The 25,017-nt window shown below is 44.6% G+C and overlaps 1 protein-coding gene across 4 annotated transcripts in view; it reads right to left on the bottom strand.

Annotated features, from left to right (window-relative positions):
• Nucleotides 1-25,017, bottom strand: part of AHCYL2 (adenosylhomocysteinase like 2) — a 176,916-nt gene that overhangs the window by 14,006 nt on the left and 137,893 nt on the right. For all 4 annotated transcript variants that reach the window (XM_034763830.1, XM_034763838.1, XM_034763845.1 and 1 more), the window contains 8 exons: nt 21,601-21,744; nt 19,839-19,939; nt 18,168-18,270; nt 16,964-17,058; nt 8,391-8,497; nt 6,167-6,283; nt 3,315-3,378; nt 1,404-1,492 (listed from right to left, as the gene is read on the bottom strand). In XM_034763830.1, the coding sequence (XP_034619721.1) occupies nt 1,404-1,492; nt 3,315-3,378; nt 6,167-6,283; nt 8,391-8,497; nt 16,964-17,058; nt 18,168-18,270; nt 19,839-19,939; nt 21,601-21,744 (820 nt within the window). The remainder of the gene's footprint in view (nt 1-1,403; nt 1,493-3,314; nt 3,379-6,166; nt 6,284-8,390; nt 8,498-16,963; nt 17,059-18,167; nt 18,271-19,838; nt 19,940-21,600; nt 21,745-25,017) is intronic.

Below are 25,017 nucleotides of genomic sequence, written 5' to 3'. Positions count from 1 at the left end.
TCTATCAATCATTCCAAATAAAAGAGTCTTAAGTATATTGCAAGATGACATTTCTAGTGGTCAACCCTGCAAACTGCCCCTGGGATCTGAAAATCCATCTCTACAAATAATACAGAAATTAGGTCAACATTTTCATATCTGGCTGCCTAACTCCACACTTAGGCCCCAAAATGAGCGGCCTAAGCAGCTCCCACTGATTTCAGTGGGAATTGCAGGTGTCAGCATATCTGAAAACAAGGCCGTATTTCTTTAGGATCCGAAATATGGATTTATGAATGTATTTCTAGGCCTTCTGGCTTGAAACATCTGGGTTTAGATTTTTTCCCATGGTGACCACCCAATCTCAGTTTGCAAAGTCATCCCCCTCATTAAAATCCCTCCTGCGATCTCACTTCTATGATGCCCATGAGGTGTCTGATCAGAATTACACTAAAACACAAACCCAGCTTGGGTTTCTCCGTGTCCCCCATCCTCTCTATGGCTGTCTTTTACAGGGTAAAGCGCTGTCTATTTTTGTGACTTGTACTGTGCTGGGTATAGTGTTGGTATGAAGCAATCAAATTGACAATAAATTGATGATGCATAAGGCAGAAAGATCACCAGCTCACTCACTCCCTTACAGCTGGATTGTCTCTTGCAGGTTTGTGCATGTTACCAAGCAGATAGGATCAAAGATGCATGGATCAGCTCTGCTGAGTAAGCAAAGCCGATTAGTTACTTTTCTGACCATAACTGCACTTTGGAAGTTAGATGTTAGAAGGAAAGAAGCTGGTGTGTTTAACAAGGCCCTAAACGCCTGGTACTTTGCAAAATGACTACCTTACCTTTCCAACTCCTTTTTGCTGCAGTTCTTAAGCGTAAGTGGTATCTCCACAATAAGCCAGGTTTCATTTGGAGAAAACGAGGCCAGAGTTCATTGCAACACCCGCACATGAAGGGATAGCTTTATGCTTTCAGTCCCTGTTACAGCACCAGGATTTGGAATGTATGATCTGTAACTGGATGATCTGAGAAACTGACATGTTCCTTCAGTGGACTCCCCCACTGAACACAAACAGGGGCAAAATATGATATTCAGAATTAAAATTCGAATATCGCTACAATCCATAACACTCTGGCAGTCTCACAGTCACTAAACCTTCAACTGCCCCTTAAACCGTCTGCTATCTCTAATAGTTGAGCGGGCTTATCAGTAGATACAGATTAGCAAGCTGTTCCTGAGGAAAGTGACCCATGACTGATAGCAGCTGTGAGCAATGGATCGCCCTGAACCCGTGGAGCCGGGACACAGTCATTTTCAGCACTACTCCAGAGAGTGATTGACACTGACGGGATCCTGGCCTCAGTCTTACTCTAACTGAGTAAGACCTGTGGAAGGAATCAGACTCCCCACTGCCCCTTACCAGGCTTGCAGGGCACAGATTGGATCGATCTCTGTCACATACACTATGGAGCCCATGGCCTTCAAAGCAGCGCAGCAGCCCTTTCCAACCTGCAGAGAGAGACGCCAATAGCACCACACTGCACAGTACAGTACGGTACAGTAAGCACAGTCTGCTCCCGACAGAAAGGTGAAAATCTCCCCTTCTCTGTGTTCAGCCAAGCCACACCCTGCTGCTGTAAGCTGTGTGATGAACTTAACACACGGGGGGAGGGAAAGTCCCTTGAAATATGGAGCATAACTAACCGGAGCTACTTTGCTGAAGTGTTGCCAGAGATAGGCCCCAAAGCAAAACCCCAGAGCCAAATTCAACCCAACTTTAGATGAGGCTGGATCTGCCCCAAACTTTGTGGCCGGCACTAGAAATCATTGCATTAAAATCCTGGATTCAGTTTAACTCCGGGAACACGAGGGATCTGGATCAGGCCCCAATTTTAGTAACAACATAACCAGACGTTTGAAAAATTCCATTCCAGTACCACACAGGTCCTTTTCTTCATACCTCCCACCTCCAGAAAGCAGCAAGACTGGTGCATTAAAAAGACACCAAACTTCTCACGTTGGGGAAGTCTAAAGCCATGTCTATACAACTGATGTTTCAGTGGCATCACTATGTGGCCACAGCTCTGCTGCTGTGACCCCATGGCGTAGATGCAGACTACAGTGCCAAAAAAGATTTCTCCATTGTTGGGGGAGTGATAGTAACTGGGTTGATGGAAACATTTTTTCATACACCTAGTTGGGTCTACCCCAGGGGTTAGGTTAACATAATTAAAATACTCAGGGGGTGGATTTTTCACACTCCAAGCTCTGTGGCTCTGTCGACCTAAGTTTTAAATGTAGACCAGACCTAAGGGGTTCTTACAACCTTTAATCTATTTGGATAGCTCAATATCAGTGTTTTAATTTCTCAGCGTTAACTAACTTTACCCTTTATACACTCAGTAAACCTGATAGGGGAATTCAAGGGCATGGCTGACTGGCCAAGAATTCCCCGAATGTGTTTGATTGTGCAATCATTCCACGGGCGTATTGGAACATGTGATCACCAAGTGCACTCAACTTTTAGATCACAGTCGAACCGCCTGATGTTTGTGCAGTCGAACCTCCTCATGTCTGAATCATGTGAAATGATTTGGGGGTTCTCCATCCAGATCAGAACACACCCAACTATAACTGCTACTAACTAGTCCCCATGTTGGCAGCCCCAGCTGAAGGAGGGGGGTGGAATATGGAGACTGAACTCCCCACTTTCATCTACAGAGATGATCCCTCCAGATCAGGGGTGAAAGCTTATTGGCAGGTCAACATTAAGATGGATTAATTGATCTTTCTTGACTGTATTTCAGTGTTCAATACCACAGCAACTCCCCCGACCCTACCCTCGCCCATAGCATCAAATTTTTATGTACACCTCTACCCCGATATAACGCGACCTGATATAACACGAATTCGGATATAACGCTGTAAAGCAGTGCTCCGGGGGGGAGGAGGGGGGAGAAGGGGAGGGGGCTGCACACTCCAGCGGATCAAAGCAAGTTCAATATAACGCGGTTTCACCTATAACGCGGTAAGATTTTTTGGCTCCAGAGGACAGCGTTATATCGAGGTAGAGGTGTACTTTTAAAAATTTGTTGGTATAAGAAAAATGCAGAGAAATTGTAGCAGGGCGAAAACCCTTCATTTTTGTCTAACTGGGCCCATTACTTGTAGAAGCAGGTTTTAGGATAACTGCAGATGAAGAGAGAAGCCATGGCGATACAAAGCACCCTAGGATCAAGCTATGTGAAGAGAAGCCCTAATTTTATATGCAGCAACTACTCGATGTAACTCACAAAGCAAATTCTCTGTGATGAAAATATTGAAGTTTTACCTCTCCATAGCCACAGACCACCACTTGCTTTCCTCCAAACATCATGTCTGTCGTCCTTTTAAGGCTAAGAAAAAGTACAAGAATTAAAACAACAGATATCAGATGCAACCCCCAATGCCAGGGCATAAAACTAAACGCATGCCAGTATTTAACGGGTAATAATGATAACTCCTCAAAAATAAAATTAGTGCTGCTGACAGACAGGTTTTTTGGGCTCAGCTGATGTGAAATTCCCTCCGTCAAAAACTATTCCATCCCACAGACAACACTGCATTTGGTGGGCTGATCATGCTCCTTTTCAGGACCACTGGAAGAATCCCAGTTTTCTTCCCCTAAGTATAATGGTCTAAATGGATATATGTGTTAATCGTTTGGATCTGAATGGGAGTTACGTGTGTGTATTTCAAGGGCAAAATCTGGCCCATTGTTTTTTCTGGGGATCACAAAGTGGGAACCTCAAGGCCCCTCCAGAACCAGTCTTCCCCATGGTAGTACAGAGTGCTACCACCCAAGGCATGGGGCTAGCATGAAGGAGAATTTTCTACAGAATGGCACCCAGAAGAGACTGCTAGGGAAGACAAACAGTGGTTTCCTGGCACAATCCTGATGATTTGTACAAATAAGACTCTTTCTTCCAGTCTGTTTCTTCTTAGCTCTCCTTAAGAGTGTCCTACATTACAGTCTATTTTTAGCATGAAAGTAAATAGGTTAGCAGTGTGGGGAAGGCAAAATTCTCTTATTTTCCCAATGAATTTAGACAGAAATCCCTGCAGATTTAGCTGCACTTTTGCACAGATTTTCTCTGGCCCAGTTGAAGCGGTCTGAGAGAGGCTTTATCTTAGAGCTCAATTTACTTACGTTTATTACAATTCAATGCGACACAGCAAGATAATAAGGAGGTGGTTTTGAATTTCTACATTGCAAATAGTCACTGATAATTAACACGTGCTTCAGACACACAGGTGCACCTAACTTCTCATTCTGTCATGCTGAAAATCTGGAAGCAATTCTTCCTTTGACTGTAACATCTTTGGGGCAGGGACAGTGTTTTCATTACACGTGTGCTTTGTCCAGCACAATGAGACCCTGATCCCTGACGGGGCGTCTAGGTGCTGCTACAATGTAAGTAACAGTAGTTATACAAAGTGGTTGTATTAGCCCTAAGAGCAATTTAGTTTCACAAAACTACTTTAAAAGCACCCAAGAGACTTTGAGATAAGCCATTCTATATCTAGGCACCTATATGCCCTGTATCACTGGAGTTTGTCAAGGGCTCAGGAGAGATCAATTGTATTTGAACACCTTAGGAAGGCAGGGAACTATTATCATCCCCTTTTTGCAGATGGTGGATTGAGGCACAGAGATTAAGCAACCTGCCCAAGGCCACACAGCGAGTGTATGGCCAAGCTAAGAATTGAACTCAGATCTCCTGAGTCCGAGCCAGTGTCTTAGTCACAAGACCAACATTCTCATATCATCCAAGGAAAGAAAAAAAACCAAAAACAAATGAAAGCACAAGATTCGCTGACGCAGGAGGTTAGCGTCTACTGCTGGGGCTGGATTTGCAGCGCTGGACCCTAAAACTGATGGGAACAAATCTTCTGATTTAAGGCATCAGCTGATCACCACAAGATCAGAAGTGGTTTTGTCCCAGTTCCCCTGCATAGCGTGAGCACTATTGATTAGGTACAATATTGGGGAATCTCTCCCTTCCACTGAAACATTAGGTATTAGGCAATGAAGGACACGGGACGTTAGATTAGAGATGGACAAATGGTCTGAGCCACAAAGGCAAATCCTGTGTTCTTACAAGAAATTAAACTTTAACATTTCCACATGACCCCTTAGAACCTTAAGAACGGCCAGACTGGGTCAGACCAATGGTCCATCTAGCCCAGTCTCCTGTCTCAGACAGTGGCCAGTACCAGAGTTTCAGGGGGGTGTACAGGTCAGAGCAATTTTGGAGTTATCTACTCCTGTCTTTCCCTCCAGGCTTCTGGCAGTCAGAGGTTTAGGGTCACCACGTGCATGGGGTTACATCCCTGACCATCTTGGCTAATAGCCATTGATGGACCTGTCCTCCAGGAACTTATCTAGTTTGTTTTTGAACCCAGTTATACTTTTGGTCATCACAACATTACACAGCAATGAGTTCCACAGGTTAGTTGTGGGTTGTGTGAAAAGGTATTTCCTCTTGTTTGTATTAAACCTGCTGCCTATTCATTTCATGGGGTGACCCCTGGGTTTGTATTGTGAGAAAGGGTAAACACTTGCCTACTCACTTTTTCATGATTTTATAAACCACTATCATATCCCTCCTTAACCATCTCTCTTCTAAGATGAACAGCCCTAATCTTTTTAGTCTCTCCTCATACGGAAGCCGTTCTGTACCCTTGATAATCTTTGCTGTCCTTTTTTTAACCTTTTCCAGTTCCACTGTATCCTTTTTGAGATGGGTGACCAGAACCGGACACAGTATTCCAGGGGTAGATGTAGCATGGATTTTATAGTGGCATTATAATATTTTCTCATTTTCTATCCCTTTCCTAATAGTTCCTAACATCATCAGCCTTTTTGACAGTTACTCCATGTTGAGCTGAGGTTTTCAGAGAACTATCTACAATGGGCCCAAGATCTCTTTCTTGAATGGTAACAGTTAATTAAAAACCCATCATTATATAGGTTAGGTGGGTTTATTTTTTCCAGTGTGCATTACTTTGTACTTACCAATTTTGAATTTCATCTGGCATTTTGTTGCCCAGTCACCCAGTTTAGTGGACCTCTGTCCATTCTAAACATACCCAAGCATGAAAGTCATGCAGAGTGCTCTATTTAGTCAGGGAGCTACATACCCATCAAGAATGGATTCTCTGCAGCAGTAGAGGTTGTCAAACTTCTGTTTGGTGACAGAGTCGTTGACATTCATAGCTGGGACACAGAGTTTCCCAGCTTTAGATAACTGGTATAACCTGTAAGGAATAAGGGAGAGAACAGGAGAATGAAAAACGAACTGAGAAAGGTTTTCCTATGTTCTGCCTCCAAATGCTCTTAACCTCTCTTGATTAGCTGGCAAGGAGTGGCACATATCTCCAAAGCCAAAGTTAGCATCTACCTATGGACATCCTACCAATTCCAGCACGGGAGGTGTGTCCCTTATTTCGTAAATGCATTTATGCTTGTTCCCTCCAGAAAAATTGCCAGTATCAGATTAAAATCTAAAGCATGTTCTGTCCTTGGCTCCTTTACATTTTTATCAAAGTGCACAACAGCATGCCTCTTGCAACTTCAGATCAATACCCTTTGGTACCCTTTCAATGCAAAATATGTGTGTTCCTAAAGCCCTCCTCCCACATTTCTTACAATTTAGGTGCAAGTGGTAAGAGCTGGTCACAGCGAGAGACTCAAAACAGCCTTACAAAGTGCAACCACTAAGATGGTTATTTGGAGCAAATCACTTACTTAAAATGCCATAGTCAGCACACTGACTGCAACGTCAGGCAAGTTACAATCATGCTGCTGTATGTGCTGCGCTGAACTTTTGTTACCAGCAATAGATAGAAATGCATCTCTCTCTGGAAGTACTCAGTTATGATTAACTACTATGAGAGTGAAAACACAAACAAGATAACAAATCTAAATTCTAGAATACAAACAGGAAGAGAACCTGAAAGTGTTCAAATGTTATGTGTTCAAGAGTTGGTTGGTATCCCGCAAACCAGAGTTTGATCAATCAGCTCTCTCACAAACACACACTAAGTACAATTATGCTTTCTCCAGAAGACTTTCTTCTTGCTCTCTACTGTTTACCACAACCTGGACAACACTGTGCACAAATTGCCCAACTGTGTATTTCCTTCATTGCACTCTCTGACCCATCTACAAGCCTCGAGTGTTAGCTCCCAGATACAGTGATTTCCCAAACCAAATGCTTCAAAAACTAAACGTGTCCTCTTGGATGAAGAGTTTTGTGTTCCCATCAGCATCCTTAACTCAGACCTTAGCCGCACTCTTGAAGCAAGAACGCAGGGAGTTACCTTTAACCTTACTTCGCTCTCTACACATCTGCCTTGCCCCTACATCTCTGACTGCCACTGACAGAATACTGTCAAATCAGGTCCTTTTCTTCATCCTGCTTCTGCTGAAATCATAATCAGGTTTCAGCCAGCACTTCCTTTCTCAACAGTTTCAATTCCCTTTTTCACAGCATGCCTAGATCCCTATTCTAAACTTCAGCCAGTTTAGAGAGCTGCAGCCACACTATGCTCTCACTGCAAGAAAAAAAAAAAAAAGACTGTCGCCCTCATCCTCTGTCACCTTTGCTAGCTTCCTATTCCTCCCTACTGTTCTGAGTCACCTTCACTACCTTGCAATCCACCGCCTCCTCCAACTGAAAACTGACTTGCTGATTTGCTCAAACCACACACTTGCTCAGACCTTCCTTCTGACTTTGTTAATCACTTCTCCCACCATTCCTCTGCTTCCACAGGCTGGGGTAGGGGTGTCACGCATTTACGCTGACTTCTCTGTCTGGAATTCTCCCCCTCCCTCAAGCAACGGAGTCATTTCCTCTTACAACCTCACTCCTTTCCTGTGCACTTCAGTTTGGGATTGATTCTAAGTTTCTCACTTTCATCAAAGTCAACCACACTTTCCCCTTGCACTGTAACACCAATCCTCACTCCTCTTCTCACCATCCCTGGCAAGGCAGGCAAGTATTATCCCCATGTTACAGAGGGGAAAGCAAGAGGTTAGATGTTTTCTCAAGGTCACACAAGAGTCAATGGCAGAATCAGAATGAGAACTCAGAAGTTCCTACCTCCTAGTCTCAGGTTCAGATCATTAGATATTTTTAAGTTTATTTTTAGACAGAGGAGAATAAATGTGACTTTTTATTTTTTAAGAGCTAGTCCACACCAACAGGAAACTACTCCAAGGCCGTATTTGTAGGATCAAAGTCCGGGCAACAGTCTGAGATATGGTATGTCACAGCTTCTTGTGAGTGCTGAGTAGGAGTGTGACACACACGGATCCTTTGCCTAGAGGGCTACGTGCTCGCTGTGGATACAGCTCCATTACCTGTGGACACCGGTCACGCTCTCTTCTACTATCCCCTTGATCTTCTTAAACATATTGGGGTATTTCTTATAAATCCAGTGTGTCAGATCCCCTCCATCATCCAAGATCTGTAATGAGAAAGTTGCACCGAGTCACTGTACTGAAATCCAGTGAGGCCACTGACCTTCGTTAATAACGCCAGGGGTAAATTATCACTAAATTCCAGCTTCTGAAGCAAGTCCACGTCTTGGTATCATGTAGGCCATTGCAACAGCACAGACAAAGCCAAGACAAGGACTATTCAATGGAGCAATAAGAACAGGAGTACTTGTGGCACCTTAGAGACTAACAAATTTATTAGAGCATAAGCTTTCGTGGACTACAGCCCACTTCTTCGGATGCAATGGAGCAATGACACTTTGGTTACATTTTTGTTTAATGAGGTGTGACAGACCCAGACCAGTGGGGTCCAGGAGTCTGGTAGAGGGCAAATATACTGGTCACTGGATAAGTAGTTTTCTGTTCCCTGAGTGACTAGAGCAGGGGCTGTACTAGAGTAATCAGGAACCTGCTAGAACCAGTTAAGGCAGGCAGGCTAATTAGGACACCTGGAGCCAATTAAGAAGAAGCTGCTAGAATCAATTAAGGCAGGCTAATCAGGGCACCTGGGTTTTAAAAGGAGCTCACTTCAGTTTGTGGTGTGAGTGTGAGGAGCTGGGAGCAAGAGGTGCAAGGAGCTGAGAGGGTGTGCTGCTGGAGGACTGAGGAGCAGAAGTGTTATCAGACACCAGGAGGAAGGTCATGTGGTGAGAATAAGGAAGGTGTTTGGAGGAGGCCATGGGGAAGTAGCCCAGGGAGTTGTAGCTATCATGCAGCAGTTACAGGAGGCACTATAGACAGCTGCAATCCACAGGGCCCTGGGCTGGAACCCGGAGTAGAGGGTGGGCCTGGGTTCCCCCCAAACCTCCCAATTGACCTGTACTGTGGGTTCTTCCAGAGGGGAAGGTCTCTGGGCTGTTCCCCAACCCACATGGTAAATCTCTGAGGCAGGAAAAATCTGCCAATAAGTGCAGGACCCACCAAGATAGAGGAGGAACTTTGTCACAGAGGCTGGAGAGGCATTGCTGAGGTCCTCAATATTTATCCCCAGATTAGGGACAGTGCAAACAGCAGCAATGCAAGCTCCTCTCACTTGCTCCAGCAGGAGGGACCATCTCAGGAAGTGACAGGGAAATGTTTGTTGGCCATAGGCCAGTCTCTGGCCTTTCTGCTCCAACTGTGAACGGTGAGGCCAACTAATGACAAATGTAATAATAATTTTATATTGGGAAACCCATCATGTTTCACATAGGCCACCGAACAGCCTTTAGTCAGTAATTTTTAGTCACAACCTTCCCAGGTTGGATTTGAACTTGGAACCTAGAAATACAAGGCTCCCTCGCAGATCACCAGTCCCCTGAACCATCCAGTTCCTCCTAATGAACCCCTTTACCAAAGGAGATAAAAGCCACACTATAAAAGACATTCCTTACGGAATGTGCTCCTCATGGTGGAAAGTTAATAGCCAAACTTATTGCTTTATTAAAACAATTAAAATGAGCAGATCTGCTTATGCTGGTTCTATATTAAATACAAGTGAAGTGCTCTCTGAAAAATTAACGCCTTACTAAGAACCATAATTCAGCCTAGAATCCTAGAAATTAGAGAAGGAAAATGATCTCCAGCTTTCTAATCCAGTGAGCTATGGCTCCCTTGGGGACCCACAAAAGGAGTTTTTTTAATTGATATGCCCATTTTTGTTTTTTTTTTAATTAAGAAACAAATAAAATAAGCTCAACAATCACCTGTTTTACCCATGGGTCTGCGTCTTATGCTGCAGCTGTTGTGGTGCCGGCAGCCTCTCCGTGCCCTCCACTCCTACAGGGGGCTTCCAACAGGGAGACTTGCTGCTGTGGGAAGCATTCAGCAGGAAGTCTCCTGTCTGAAAGTCCCCTGTTGGAGAAGAGCGCGAAGAGATACTAAGCCCTGGTCTACACTAGGGGGAGGGATCGATCTAAGTTACGCAACTTCAGCTACGTGAATAACGTAGCTGAAGTCGACGTACTTAGATCGACTTACCGCGGTGTCTTCACTGCAGTGAGTCAACTGCTGCCGCTCCCCCATCGACTCCACCTGCGCCTCTCGCGGCACTGGAGTACAGGAGTTGACAGGAGAGCGCTCTGGGGTCGATTTATCATGTCTAGACTAGACGCGATAAATCGATCTCCACTGGATCGATCGCTGCCCACCGATCCGGCGGATAGTGTAGACATACCCTAAGACAGTGCTGCCTGCGGCACCAGCACCAGCCAACAGGGGAATGGGGCGGGGCAGAGGAAAAGGCAGGTGCATTTTACTTTACAACAGGACAGTTTTTACTGAGTGCTAAGTCTACATATAGCAAATGTGGGGCTGAAGATGATGATGATTTTAATGCAGTTAAGCAGAAAAGGAAGAAAAGTAGACAATACGATGATAGGTACAGGATGTTTAGATTTTCTTGTCTTGTGGCCAGGGCCAGTTGATAGAACAAGCTCAGAAGGATCAATATTTTGCACTGCAGCTGGATGAATCCACAGACACAGCAAACATGGCTCAGCTTCTGTGTCATGTGAGATTTATCAAAGCAGGTGCAATAATGGAAGAACTTTTATTTAACAGGCCCATGCAGGTCACTGAAATCTTAGGCTGTGTCCAAACACGTCAAAAATCCATAATTTTCAAATTATAGTTTTAAGAATACTGATAAGATTATATAATTAAATAAAAGATGTAGTTGAATAAAGATGCAAAACTGTCCAAACTCTAGTGACCTTCTTGAAACTAGTGTCCTGAACTCTTCTAGCTTCCGGAGTTACTTTTTTTTTTTTTTTTTTTTTTTTTAAACCATCTGGTGGTGGGGAGCCACTACATTTTAAAATATCTGTAGAGAAGCCCCAGTACTGAAAAGTTTGGAAGCACAGTTCTAAGCCACCCATTGCCAGTGTTATATAAACTCAACGTAAGGTAGCACATGAAAATGTAGTTACTAGACAGTTACTAAGTCCATGTAATCAATAATAAAGATGTAGCACAGGCTACAATAAACTACTAGGGTGAATGTCCAGATACTCCTTGATACTAGTTCATTTTATTTTTAGGGTTTTCTGTGGCATACAATAGCATCTGCAAGATGGATCAAGGATTTTCAGCCAAAAATTTTATCTAACACGATCTGATTATAATCATTGCCTGCTGTCACGACCAGGACATGGGTGGTGTGACCTAGTGGTCAAAGTAGGAGTCAGGCTGGGTCTGACTCCGGGAGATCAGAGTGGAAATAGAGTCAAGAGACAGGCAGGATCAGGTTACCAGGAGATCAGAAGAAGGAAACAAACTTGAGAGCAGAACCACAGATCAATAACCAAAGTCAGGTCAGCACAGGAAACCAGGAAGTGAAGCCAGGGGAGCAGGAAACACAAGGCACACAATCCAGAACAACATGGATCCCAATTGCATGGACAACTTCCTGTTCCTGTGCTGGGTTTAAATAGGTGCTGTGGACCAATTGGCGCTCCCCCAGTCATCTCCCAGGGCTGTGTCTGAGCTCAGCTCCTATTCTGACAACAGTTAGCAGGTCCCTGGGTGGCAGGCTGGACCCTGCTAGTGCCCAAAAGTCCTAAGGACCAGGATTCAAGACCCACGGTCCCTGATGTGCAGTGATTGAAGACCCACAGAAAGGATTAGAAAAAGCCACCTAATAGAGATTCTCATGTGGTAGATCCCTCTTTTCGGTCCCCTTCCAAATACCCTGGCCCCAATCCTCATTACTTCCAATTACATCCTCTCAGCTAATCCTAACGTGCACCAAAAGGATGGAGAGCTCTGGGCTAGTATGTTGTGGTGTCTAAGGGATCCATTATGTTCCACTAGCACACAGCAGCCCTCTACTCTGTGTGCTGAGTGCTCCACATTACATAGAGCATGCCAATCACTGTCATCTCTGCATCCCAACAGCCAGGCAATAAAGAGCACTTCAGCACATTGTGACCAGAAAATTCTGCTTTGCTTGAGTCTCAAGAGATGCAGGTGTCTAGTCCCTTCTGTGATACTACGGGGTGGACTATACCTGGCTGGAATATAGAGCCATGACCATCCTAAAGGGTATTCAGGCAAGAGCCTTTTATTCCCAGGTTTATACTGCACAGGATTTCACAAGGTTCCCTCCCCCCGACTGGGATCCAGTTAAAAGGCTGGGAAAAAATCACTACAGACAAAATTTTCCACCTCCTTAACTCCTCCACTCCCCTTGGCTAGTTCCAGGTAGGTAGCTGAAGTGACATCCCCAGCACAGCACATAACTCATTATCACACCAGAGCAGGAGACAGCGACCAGATCCCAGAAGGAACTCAAAGCAGGTTTCAATGAACAGCAGATGATGTGCTGAGGGCCTGAAAGCCTGGCTCCTGGCACCCTCTACTGGCTCTGGGGCGTGCCCAGCTGTTTACTGGTGCTACTCTATACAGAATCAAATAATTGCTAAACACTGCTCTGTTCTTTTTAGCTCCATTCCAAACACAAAATTCACTCCCAGCTTTTACAGACACACCACACCATGGAATAGCAGACGAGTACTTGGCAATATCCATCTAAGTTTTCCTTCTGTGATAACATGGCTTGCAGTGTGTGTATTGAACCACAATGCTGCCATCATTAGTTGTTTATATAGTGATTTGAAAATGCAAAGTGCTGATTATTATTGGAGCCCATTCCCATAATCTCCCTCTCTCCCTTGATGATGAGCTCCTCAAAGCAGGGACCAACTGTTCCTTTCTGAATGTTTGGAAAGAGTAGCACATTGTCAGCGCTTCACAAAATATTAAATAATAATCAACACCATCTCCTTTTCCTCTTCCAAGTGCTTTACAAGAAAACAAACTCCCGTGTGAACAGATATAATCTCCATTCTACATATGGGGAAACCGAGGCACTGAGCGGTTAAATGACTTGTCAAATCGACACCGAGTGGTGTCAATGCGCAGATCAGAACTAAGGAGTTCCTGACTCTCAGACCTGTGCTCAGATTACACCTTTCATTTAAAATCTAGAGATCTAATGGAATGAGGCAACTGACATGAGAGTGAAATACTAGAGATAAGACCCACTCTCCACTCTTGATTCCTTTCAAGCTACCCATATTTCACTAGGGGCACACACAACTATTGAATCTCTTGGTTTCATTAATCCTCATTTACTTGATAGGGCAGAGAGTCCTCTTGTGAAAATGCATAAATGGGGCAGAATTCTGGGTGTTAGCAAGTTTCTCCTTCCTAGGAGAGTATAAGGTAAGAGAACATTGAGCCTAGAGAATGAGTCCCTGAAATGCCTCAACAGACGGCCACCTTCAGACAGCAGAACCTACACAAAGTGCTCTAAGAGCAAAATCCACCACATGCTGATTTTCCTTTAGTTCCTCACACATCATCTTTATTTTGTTTCATTAGAATCCTTCCTAGTTATCATTTTAGCAAACCAATCTTCACCTGCATGACCACGCCAGGGACGTTTTTTCATGCAAATCAACCTTTTTGAACATTAGCCCCATCTTGCCTTTTTGCTGCTATTGCAGTCAACGCCAGACTTTTTGTTAGACCAGAGTGTTAGTACAGCTGCACGGTATCAATCCCCTCCTGATTTTAGTGCGCTCAGCTTGGCTCAGAGAACTCTGAGGGGCCAAAACACGGCAACAGAAACATCTCGGCATCTTCACTCTGCACTCTCTTCCAAAGGGACATTTATATCCTCTGGCACAGACAATTGCTGTGTCCACTATCCCAGCAGAGATCTAATCCATCGCCTACGTAGAAATACCTTCTCCTTTGATTTGCATTTTATGCCTCCAACAATGCAAACCTGGAATCCTGTTAGTCTCTCATTGCAGCTGCTTGTCAGACTATAAGGTTCTTTTTAAAATAGTAATTCCCAAATCTCCCCCAGATCAATTTGCCGTACCCTTTCTATTTAGCAGCTATTTCCCCTTCACATGTCTGTCCCCAGATGACTTATTTCACTTTGCTTCATGCACAGAACAGAGTTGGTGCACTCTTGACTGGAGATTGTGAACAGCAGTGTCCACGGGTCTACGCTGACACAGGGCAGCATCTCATCCTTCCATCTGAGGACATATAAGGAGGGGCAGACCCACTGCCACTCCAATTCCTTTGCAACCGCGAAGCCGAAGACTGCTGCAGAAGGGAAGGAGGATGGGAGGTGGAGCGCCCGAAGGGACAAAACATCTCGAAGAACTCAAATTACTGTGCAGGTAAGTAACCTCTCCTCCTGCTCCACTGTAGGAGACTCCCAAGAAGTATCTGAATGTGGAGGTGGGTGCTGAGGAGATAAATCCAAGACAGTTTGGAGGACATCATCACCAAAGGTAGTGTCAGCCCTGGAAGCAGGTAAGATTATGTAGTGCTTGGCATAAGTGTGAATGAAAGGCCATGTTGCAGTCCCATTATGGGATGCGAGGTCTCCCAAGAGTCAGCACTATAAAGTGATCTACCCCTCTTTCTAGAGTTTGGTAGATGAGAGGGACTTCGTCCTTCTGGAGGACTTTATCTCTGGAACTACCTAGAAGGCTCTGGAAGCCACCGGAACAGCCTGAGAGACTGAGGTCGATGTACGGTGGGGGAGGAGGAAGCAGACCCCATTGGAGCTAGGGAGTGTTCTACTAAGAGGAGCTTCAACCTAGCCTCTCTATCTTTATGAGACCTGCCTTTGAACCCCAGGCAGATTTAAGCTTTGACAGGCTGACAACTAGAATGCCTGTCACTATGGGGAAATGGCAGGTCTGGCAGGACTTGAACCGTGGGGTTTTAGGCATAACACAGGGAAATGGCGAAAGCACTAATGCAAAAAGTTTGTAGGAGGGGACCCCCCCCCCTCATGAACAAGCTGTGCTAAAACTAAGAAAAAATTAACTAGAAATTAATAACTAAGTAAATAAAATAAAAAATAAATGATAAAAGGTAAGGAAAGCGGGAAGTTGTAAACAGTGGACATCACAACAGTGTTGTCTCAAGCTGCAGGCGGTCTAGAAGGAACTGGAGTGGCGGGAACTGGGTCTGCCCCTCCCTCTAGGCTCTCACATGGGAGCACAAAGCTCTGCTTTGCTCAAGTGCGGTAACTGCTATTTACAATTTCCAGTCACGAGTGCATGGGCTCATGCATATCCTACGGTGGAACACCCACAGGGGATATATTTGAAGAAGAATGCTCTGTCGTGTGGACCACCTCAAAGAGCTCTGTAGATCCACAATGCCATCCTCACAAAAAGGAATTCTGAGATGACATCAGCCATCCTAACACATTTCACAGAACCAAGAAGCCGAGTCAAACTATCATAGGACAAACGTGCCAGGTGCAGGAAGGGTTTCAATTTCTCTGACACCACCAACTCAGTGATTGCCGTCACTACTGATGGGAGCTTATTCCCCAACATACGCCGTTTATCATTTCTTTAATTGAATTTTCCATATGCAGATTTATGGATGAGGGGATGGATTATCTGACTATTCCCCAATCCTTCTAAAGGGGATGGATAAAATAAAGTGAACAGAGGTGTACTTAACAAAAGAAAACTCTAACACATCCCAAATAATTCAATATGAGCAAACTTAAGCAATACAAATACATCACAATATCCACCATCCGTTAGATTGTGACCTCCAAAGCCAAGGACCAGTCTCAAGTGTTGTAGGAATAAAACATTTGAGAACTGAAAACTATTCCATTTGCCAAGTTCAGGGTTCTGTGATTGCCTTATGAGCAAAAATGTCACAAGCCATTAAAAGCAAGAAGCTACACTTTTTACTGTTTTGCAATCTGATACAATGAGCCCAGCCAAGCTAGTTGTCAAGGTCTCTGGAGTCCTAACCCTGGCTCTGAAATTAAGGCCTTGTCTAAATTGGAAAGTTGCCCTGGTATAACCTAAGGTGTGAATTTAAGATGATCTAGTTAAATTGGTGCAAACTGCTGCGTGGATGCTTATTTTGCTTTGAGTGGTTTTTTGCAGTTTAGTTTAAGTCGACTGGGAACAGGTTTAAAAGTTATACTGAAATAAACTGCTCAAACTGAAGTAAGAGCACTTATACAGGGCTTTGCACCAGTTTAACTACATTGGTTTAAAAACTGACTTAAGTAAAACTGGCCTGTATAGACAAGAACTGGACTGGCTCCATGTAAGGTCTCTTGCAAGTGAGTCAATCACCTCCTCCAATTCCCTACTTGTAAGACAGTGATAAGTTAATTCCTTATGTTGTGAGGATCAGTTCATAATTGTAATGCACTTTGAAGATAAGTGCTACGTAGGTGGCAAGTAGTATGATTAGCTGTTGATGAAGAAACACAGAACTCTACGTTCAAGGTTTAATAGGGAAAAACATTTTAATAATTCCAAACCTTTTGTGGCCCCTATCCCACCCTTCATCTCTCTAGGCTATAGTTCAGACATCAACCTTTATAACTGCTACAACATGTGCCAGATGTTTGAGATCCTACCATGTTTTAGACCCACCATATTAGGCTGCCATCCTTCGACGTTGACACAGCGATCGATACACCACCAGAAGTCATCTTCAGATTCTCCCTTCCAGGCAAAGACAGGGAACCCTGATAGAGACAGGAAGAAAGTTCAGTACTAATGCAATCTATGAAAGTGTCACCGAAGTGCTCCCCTAGCCTGGCAAAGATGGAATGGTCAAGGTGATGCACTGCTTCCTGTCACCGTGAGAATGCCCATATTGGCAGAATCTGGCTGGATGCAGTGCTCGCTCTAGTGGAGGTCTGGTTCTTGCCTCTTTTAGTTGCGGAGGTGCTGACATGGTACCATGGGCAGCAGGTAGGAGTGAGCCTTACTGGAGAGTGACTGTCTTGAAAGGGCTTTTCAAAAAAGTCATAAAGCTAAGAGTTCAGACCACCCCGCAAGACCTCTTCATTGTTGTTCTAGCCAGTCTTCAAATATACTATCTTGAGGGGGAGGACCCAATTCTTGATTCCTAGCTATAGTACAGAAAGCCATTTGCAGGGACAGTAATATTTACAGCATATGCAATATGCAATAGTTATTTACATATCAAAAGACTGCCCAGGTAGCATTCTTGTACAGACTGCAGAGGGGGCTAGCAATAGATGATATCAACTGTTAAGTACATTTACACTCCAGAGAAGCAAAATTTCTGGCTGTGATTTTCAAAGCAGAGCAGGGGATTGAAATGCATTAAAACTACTAGAAGATGTGTAGTTCAATCCCCTGCACTGCTTTGAAAATCTTAACCTCTTCTTGCCAAGGCTGCTTAGGCCAAAGTTTGATTTCCAGTTTCATTCCTTACGTCTCAAATCCACAGACTTTTCTCTCCTTCTGAGAGGCGATATATTTGATTAAATCAATATGAATGGCTAATAGTCACCAGCAACCCTGCAAGAACAAAGCAGGGTGAGCAATCCAGCGTTCTAAGTAACTCTAAACAATAAATGAACATATGCAACCTGGCCTCATAACTTACCAGCCTACACACACACGTGAACATACAAGGTGGAAGGGAGATAAATGAAGAAACACTGTAAAGATTTCAAGCTTCTAAAGGTTTATTTTACATTGAAGGGAAAACTATTTGAAAAAGAACATAATACACTTGAGCAGTGTCCTCTTTTAAAGTATTGATAGTTAAAGGCTTACAGGAATCTCTCTAAAGCACGCTGAAGAAGGCAAAACCCCTTACCACTTTCAGCCAGGGCAGCAGCCACTTCATTGAGAGTAGAATAGATGTTGCAGGCAGCCCATCGGCATTGAGCACCCAAGGCACCAAGAGTCTCCATTAGTACCTGGATCAAAGAAAATAAGAGCGGCCATATTGGGCCAGACCAATTTTTCCATCTAGCCCGGTATCCCGTCTTCTGACTGTGGCCAACGCCAGATGCTTCAAAGGAAATGAACAGAACTGGGCAATTACCATGTGATCCATCCCCTGTCATCCAGTCCCAGCCTCAGAAAGTAACGAGGGATGTTGTTTTCACATGAGTTGCACTGAATTAGAAGGCCTTTGTGCAAATATACTTTTACATGAAGCCAAATATCAAGCTCTGTAATTACCGTGAAACAGATTTCAATAGTCTCACTGTAGTTTCTTTAAACACTGAGAGCTTGTCTACACGGTGCATTAGTCCACATTAGAGGAGTGTAAATTCCAGTGCTCACTATTGTGTTGTGCTAACTGGCTCACTCAGACCCTTGCTGGCATACACTAAGAGTTCCCTCGTGTGCACTACTGAACTTTAGTGCATGCCAGCAGTGGCCACCTGGGCCAGTTAGTTCACAACATGCCAGTGCACCCTGGAATTTAGTGCAGACTAATGCAGCACTGTGTAGACATGCCCTGACAGAGCAGTCAGTGCTGTATGAAACAGAGACAGACAGACCATGCATCAGAGAGCCTATCATTTAAAACGAATGAATACAAAAATAAAATAGTAATTCCAATGTGCCGAGTCCATTTCACCCAGAGATAGCAAAGCCCCAAATCCCAATCCCCTGCTCTAGTCATTAGAGCTCATTCCCTACCAGTGAGTCCTGAATCACACAGTACCTTCACCTGCCATAATCACTAGATCCCACTTCCCTCTTGATTTATTCTAAGATTTGGGTTTTTTTCCTTCTTAATCACCATTACTCACAGCTATGGCTCACACACATGCACTGCTCACATCTTAAAAGATGAGATACAGATAGACATACATCCTTATTAAATAGACCTTTTCAGAAGTTGGCAATTCTCCTTTTTAAAAAGCTATTTTGGTGAAATGTTATGGATTGACATCTCTGGAGACTAAAGTCCTCTTTGTCCCCAAGAGCAGATGCAGCGCAGACAAAGAGAGTGCAAGATTCCCTGACAGTGCCCCGCCAATGTGCTCCTGCCCCGGAAGGACTGAGAACAGATTTCAGTCTTCGTGGCCTATCCATTCTTTGGCCTCCCTGCTGAGACTGCCAACAAGGGTATGAATTAGTGCCAATTGTGTTGATGTTTTTTGGGCTGTGGACTGCCATTGTCTGGGAACTGGACTGAGACCCACTAACCCGTCTCACACCGGTCACTGAACAGCCAACAGTAGGTACCATTACAGTCACTACCATGCTGGGCCAGACTCAGACAGGGGAGCTATCAGTCACTGGCAGCATATCCCCTCAGCTATCCCCCAAGTCATCCAATCTCTGGGAAATCTATTTTTCTCCAAGCATGGCATTATGTAATGATAACTATTTCAGGGAGACTATTTCCTAGGAGTACGTCCTTTGTATACCAATGGAGTCACCCTACAGTGGAATTTAAAGAGGCTTCGTGCTGAAATGCCCACTGCAAAGGGAAAAGAACTGAATAAATAAAACAGGGCCTTACGGCAGTCTGTGCAGTTATGTGCGTGCAGCCCACAATCTTGGCCCCAGCCAATGGCTTCTCTCCCTGAGCTCGCTTCCTTAAAGCCATCAGTGCAGGCATCTCTGGAAGGAAAGAAAAATCAATCATTAAAAAGCAAAGAAGAGTCAGCACAAGGAAGCAGCCATCCAGCACCGCTGCCCTACCTTGCCTTAGCATTTAAGATCTACTGTAATAAATCTGTGCAGTATTGCCAACCCCAACCCCTCAAAAGCCAGGAGTCAGGCCCCCCAAATCATGACATTGACTTAAAAATATTAAGATTTTCCGTTTTAGATTCCTTTTACTTGCCTTACGGTGTTTAAGTCTTTGGGGTGTAGCCTAATTATGTTTCCAAGCTTTTCTCTGCAACCAGAACAGCTAGAAACTTACTGCGCCCTCCCCAGGGGAAGCTGAAATGTTCACAGAATCACTTGTCTAACTGAGTTGGGGCTTTAAGAAAATCAAATATCACAAGACTCCTGCTAAAATCCGATAGTTGGCACTCCTGTTATGGCTGTGTACGAAAGTCAGGGTTGTTCTTACACCTTCAGCACCCGTCTAGGGAGCTGGGACTTGGATAAGCCCACTCTATTTGTGACTACTCTCATCCTTGCCAACAATCTAGTAATTGGATTTGGTCCCCTTTCACAAGTTGTCTGAATGAATTAGGATTTTTACAACTTTGCCTATTATTTGTGAATTCTTTGATAACCATCTTCTTCTGTTTTTAATAACGGGTCTTTGAATATTCAATATTTTCTCTATTGTGGGTCACTTAGATCACATGATATGTTTTTTCTGTTCTCCGATAGGCTAACCAAACTTTTATTAGCAGGAACAGTGCCAGAAGAAATCAGTGGGACAGTGAACCTCCCAAGAAAGGGATGGGGAGCACTTTAAGGAGATGCACAGAGAGGAGATAAGGTAGCCTAAGAAATTTTAGGACACAAATATTTCCCTATTTTGTGTTAGCCACTGGAGCCTCTTGCCTTTTACACCTGGTTGGAGGTGTACCGCGTAGCTCTGTTGTAACAGGGCAAAGAGAAGTTTCAGGTCATCTACTTGAACCCTTAAATATAAAAGGTTATGAGTAGAGCTGGTCAAAAACCGGACTTATTCCCCGCTCTATGGAAAATTACAACAAATATGAAAAAATAGTTTGTCAAAGTTTTCCCACGGAAAAATTAGACTTTTTGGGGGGAAAATATTTTGTCCAAAAACTGAAATATTTTAATTCAGAAACACTTCTGTGGTGTCACATGCTCTTATTCTCTGGGGTTCCTGGTCAGACTCCATTTCCCCATCATGCACTATGGTCTCCCTTTATGGTGAGGCGAGGCAGTTGCATCAAGGGTGTATTGTGGGAGGTAGGTATAGTCTGGCTGGGGAAGCTGGCCCATAGTGGAGGATAAAGACATGAGAAAACACAACTACAACTTCCATGAGGCACCAAGATGGAATATCCAAACTGAAATATTTCTGGGAATGGCTGAAATATTTTGGATTAAAGCTTTTTTTTTTTTTTTTGACAAAAGATCAAAATGTTTTGCAGAAAACAGGCACGTCTCTGGGAAAGGTTCCTTTAGTCAAAAACCCAATTTGCTACTGAAAAACATTTTTAACAAGCCCTTGTTATAAGCTCTGTAGGATGGGAAGGTCTGAGGTACTGAGGATTTAAAGTTGTTCAAGTGAGAAGTCCAGATCACAACGGCATCAAACTTGAGGAGCTTGCCTCCTTTTTTACCTTGTTCAGCAATTTCAATCTCTCGGCGCCCAAACTCTGCCTGTTTTATGTTTTTCACACAGAAATCGCTGCTGCCTTTGGAGTTCTTCTGTTGCTTGTCCCGGGGGGAGGTCTCATCATCAGAGCTGTCGGTGTATGAGGCAGCTGGAGAATGAGAGAATGGGGACACATCAGGCAGAATAAAATATCCCCAACCCCACCAAGAAGCAAAAGAAGGGAATTTGTGGTGTGGAAGAAGTTAGACAATCTGCAATGGAAAGGGGGACACAGGTTTGAGTTACAGCAAATGTCCAAATACCTGGTCACTTGAGGGTAAAAATACTTCACAATTATGCATCACTCACAGACATGCCCTAGAATTTGTGTACTTTCCAGTTTTGAGATGATCAGCTCAACAGCTCAGATGCGTTTCTTCTGGGCAACGAGAGATGTTCAGGTGCCACTCCATATCTTTCTTCAACTGAGACCTTTTGCTTCTACTCTTCACAACCTCAGGATCAATCTTCACCCTGAACTGCCCCCCTCCACATTTCCTATCACTACTTCAGCAACATCTTTTCCTTGACTGTGCCAGGCTCCATTCATGCCTTCATCTCCTCTCAGCTTGTCTACTGCAACTCTTATGTCTGTGCCTCTCTAAGTCCCCTCTCTACATTCTCCACCCACTTAGTCACTGGCCCCTCAGACTGCCTACAAGCCTGCCTATTATGTAGAGAGTTGTACAATAGGAACTGGACAGAGACCCGGTCTTATTTCACGTTAGTCACCAAATAGTAGTTTGATAGTAAAAGTGCCTAGTCATGACTCATTTAAGGTGCTTACGGTCAGTCCCTGGACTCACTTAGTTTCTAAGGCCTGGTCTACACTATGAAGTTAGGTCGATATATGTTTCCTTGTGTTGATCTATTTATGCCTGTGTCTACACTCAAATTAGTCTCCCTCCAACATAAGCGCCCTATTACGGTGACACAGTAAAACTACCTCCCCAAATGCCATTGAGCAAGTCAACCTACTGAGGTTGACAGAGTGAGAGTGCCAACATGGTGTGACCTGTATCAACCCTACCAGTTCTCCATGCCGCATTCCCTGCAACAGTGATTGTTCTGGTCTCGATTGTGAACTGCATTGCCCAGGGTCATGCAGACCAGAAGCAAACCCCCGTCCCCCAAAAACCAGCCTGCATATTTTTGATTCCCCATCATGACAAGCACACCCAGCAGCTCTCTCGTGTGCAACGGCCCAACCGACCATGACGGCTCCACAGATTAGATGCACTCCTGCCTGGATAGACAGGAAGTACTGGATCTCCTGGGCCTGTGGGGAGAAGAGGCTATGCAAGCACAGATACAGACTAGCCACAGAAACATAGATATCTACAAAAAGATTGTACTGGAGATGCAGGCAAAGGATACAACAGGGATCAGCAGCAATGACACGTGAAAGCAAAGGAACTGTGCCAACATACCACAAGGCCAGGGAGGCCAACAATCATTCTGGTGTTGAGCCGCAGACCTGCCACTTTTACAACAAGCCGCATGCCATATTTGGTGAAGACCCCATCAGCACCCCACAAAGCACTGCGGATACCTTGGAAGAGCCCAAGTCAGAGACCCCTGCTGTGAACAGTGAGGAGGAGGAAGAGCGGAGAGATGCGGGGGGGAGGGGAGGTTCCAGCCATGGCATGGGCCAGAACCCATTCGAGAATTCCCCACAGTCTAGCCTGCCGAGCCTGGACAAACCCAATGAAGGGGAAGGGACCTCTGTGTGCATGCATTTTCCCTTACAATGCTTAAATTTAAAGATGGCACCTGGTCCATCACCCAGTTAACATGACAACAATACCAACTTGTCATTGTTTTACTCGTACCAGAAGAGGTAGCAGACCAACCAACGGAGGCAGAGTTGGTATCTGCTGTTCATTCCTCTGAAGGGTTAGGCATGGGGAGAGGGAGGAGGGCCATGTGGAGTGCTTTGTTTATGTACACAGGAATGTCCCTTGTATCCGGAGAGATCTTGGTGTAAACGTTCATGGAGGTACTCTGCAATCCTTTCCCAAAGGTTTCTTGGGATGGCTGCCTTATTTCTTCCTCTGTGGTAGGACACTTCCCATGCCACTCCACAATGAGTTTGGCTGGCACCACTGCAGTCAACAAGCTAGTGGCATATAGGCGGGGGGGGGGGGGAGGAGGAAGGGGGTTTCAGGATGCCAGTAAAAGGTGAGCTTTCTGTGCCTTTGTTACTCTCGAGAGTGAGATATCAGCTAAAATCACCACTGCTTGTGGAAAATAGTGCCAATATTCAGTTCCCCTGCCCTATACTCATACCCACGGAATAGGGACCAAAATTGTATTGTTTCATGCAACTGGATTTCCGTTCTCCCACCTCGCCCTGGGTGGGACAGAGTGGTGATGTGCAGAGTCACTCCAAAACTGAAGTGTCAATAAGCATATCTTATTAAACACTTTTATTAGAATAATGGAAGGGAGTTTTGAAACTTATCCTTTCCTTTCCATTGGGACTGGAAATCCAATGACACCCCTGCCTGTTTTTATCAGCAGCTGCTGACACTGCAGCCATTGCATGCCTGATCCTGAGGAGGAGGAGAAAGAAAAGGACTAGGAAGGACATGTTCAGTGAGAGCCTACAAGCCAGTGCTGCATCAGATCATGATCAAAGGGTCTGAAAGGCCGACATGGCAGAGGGCATGGAGGACGGACGGAGCTGACAGGAGAAAGGCCCAGGAATCCCAGCAGGAGATGCACCAGGACACAATGGGGCTTCTCAGGTACCAAACCGAAATGGTGCAGACTCTGGCTGACCTACAGAAATCCCACCCTTTGCAGTCCTTAGAGAAAACCATGGTAAGCAGCTCACTACATCTCCCAGCATGCCATGCGGCATCACGGGCTACGTCCTTATCCCTACCATTCCCCACTGGGGGCAGCAAGGAAAACCACAGCTTCACATACACCACCCTTGGGTCTCACAGATCAGTGTATGTGTAAGCCATAACGGGCTACATTTGTGCGTTGAAACGGCTAGAAATGTTTGCTGCCTTTCCAGTATTAAAGTTCTCTTCTATTCGTTTCTGTTAAAAGTTTGGGTTGAATGGCGTGGGGGTGTTTGCACATTGGTTTTATTGCACTGTTTTTGCCACTCAATAAATTAATATGTTTTTAAAATAAAATGATCTTTCTTACTGTAAAAAGCAACAGAGGGTCCTGTGGCACCTTTGAGACTAACAGAAGTACTGGGAGCATAAGCTTTCGTGGGTAAGAACCTCACTTCTTCAGATGCAAGACATCTTCAAGACAAGACTTGCATCTGAAGAAGTGAGGTTCTTACCCACGAAAGCTTATGCTCCCAGTACTTCTGTTAGTCTCAAAGGTGCCACAGGACCCTCTGTTGCTTTTTACA

The sequence above is a fragment of the Trachemys scripta genome, chromosome 1, assembly GCF_013100865.1.
Source record: "Trachemys scripta elegans isolate TJP31775 chromosome 1, CAS_Tse_1.0, whole genome shotgun sequence".
NCBI classification, from domain to species: Eukaryota; Metazoa; Chordata; order Testudines; family Emydidae; genus Trachemys; species Trachemys scripta.
This window is presented reverse-complemented; position numbering and strand designations above follow the sequence as displayed.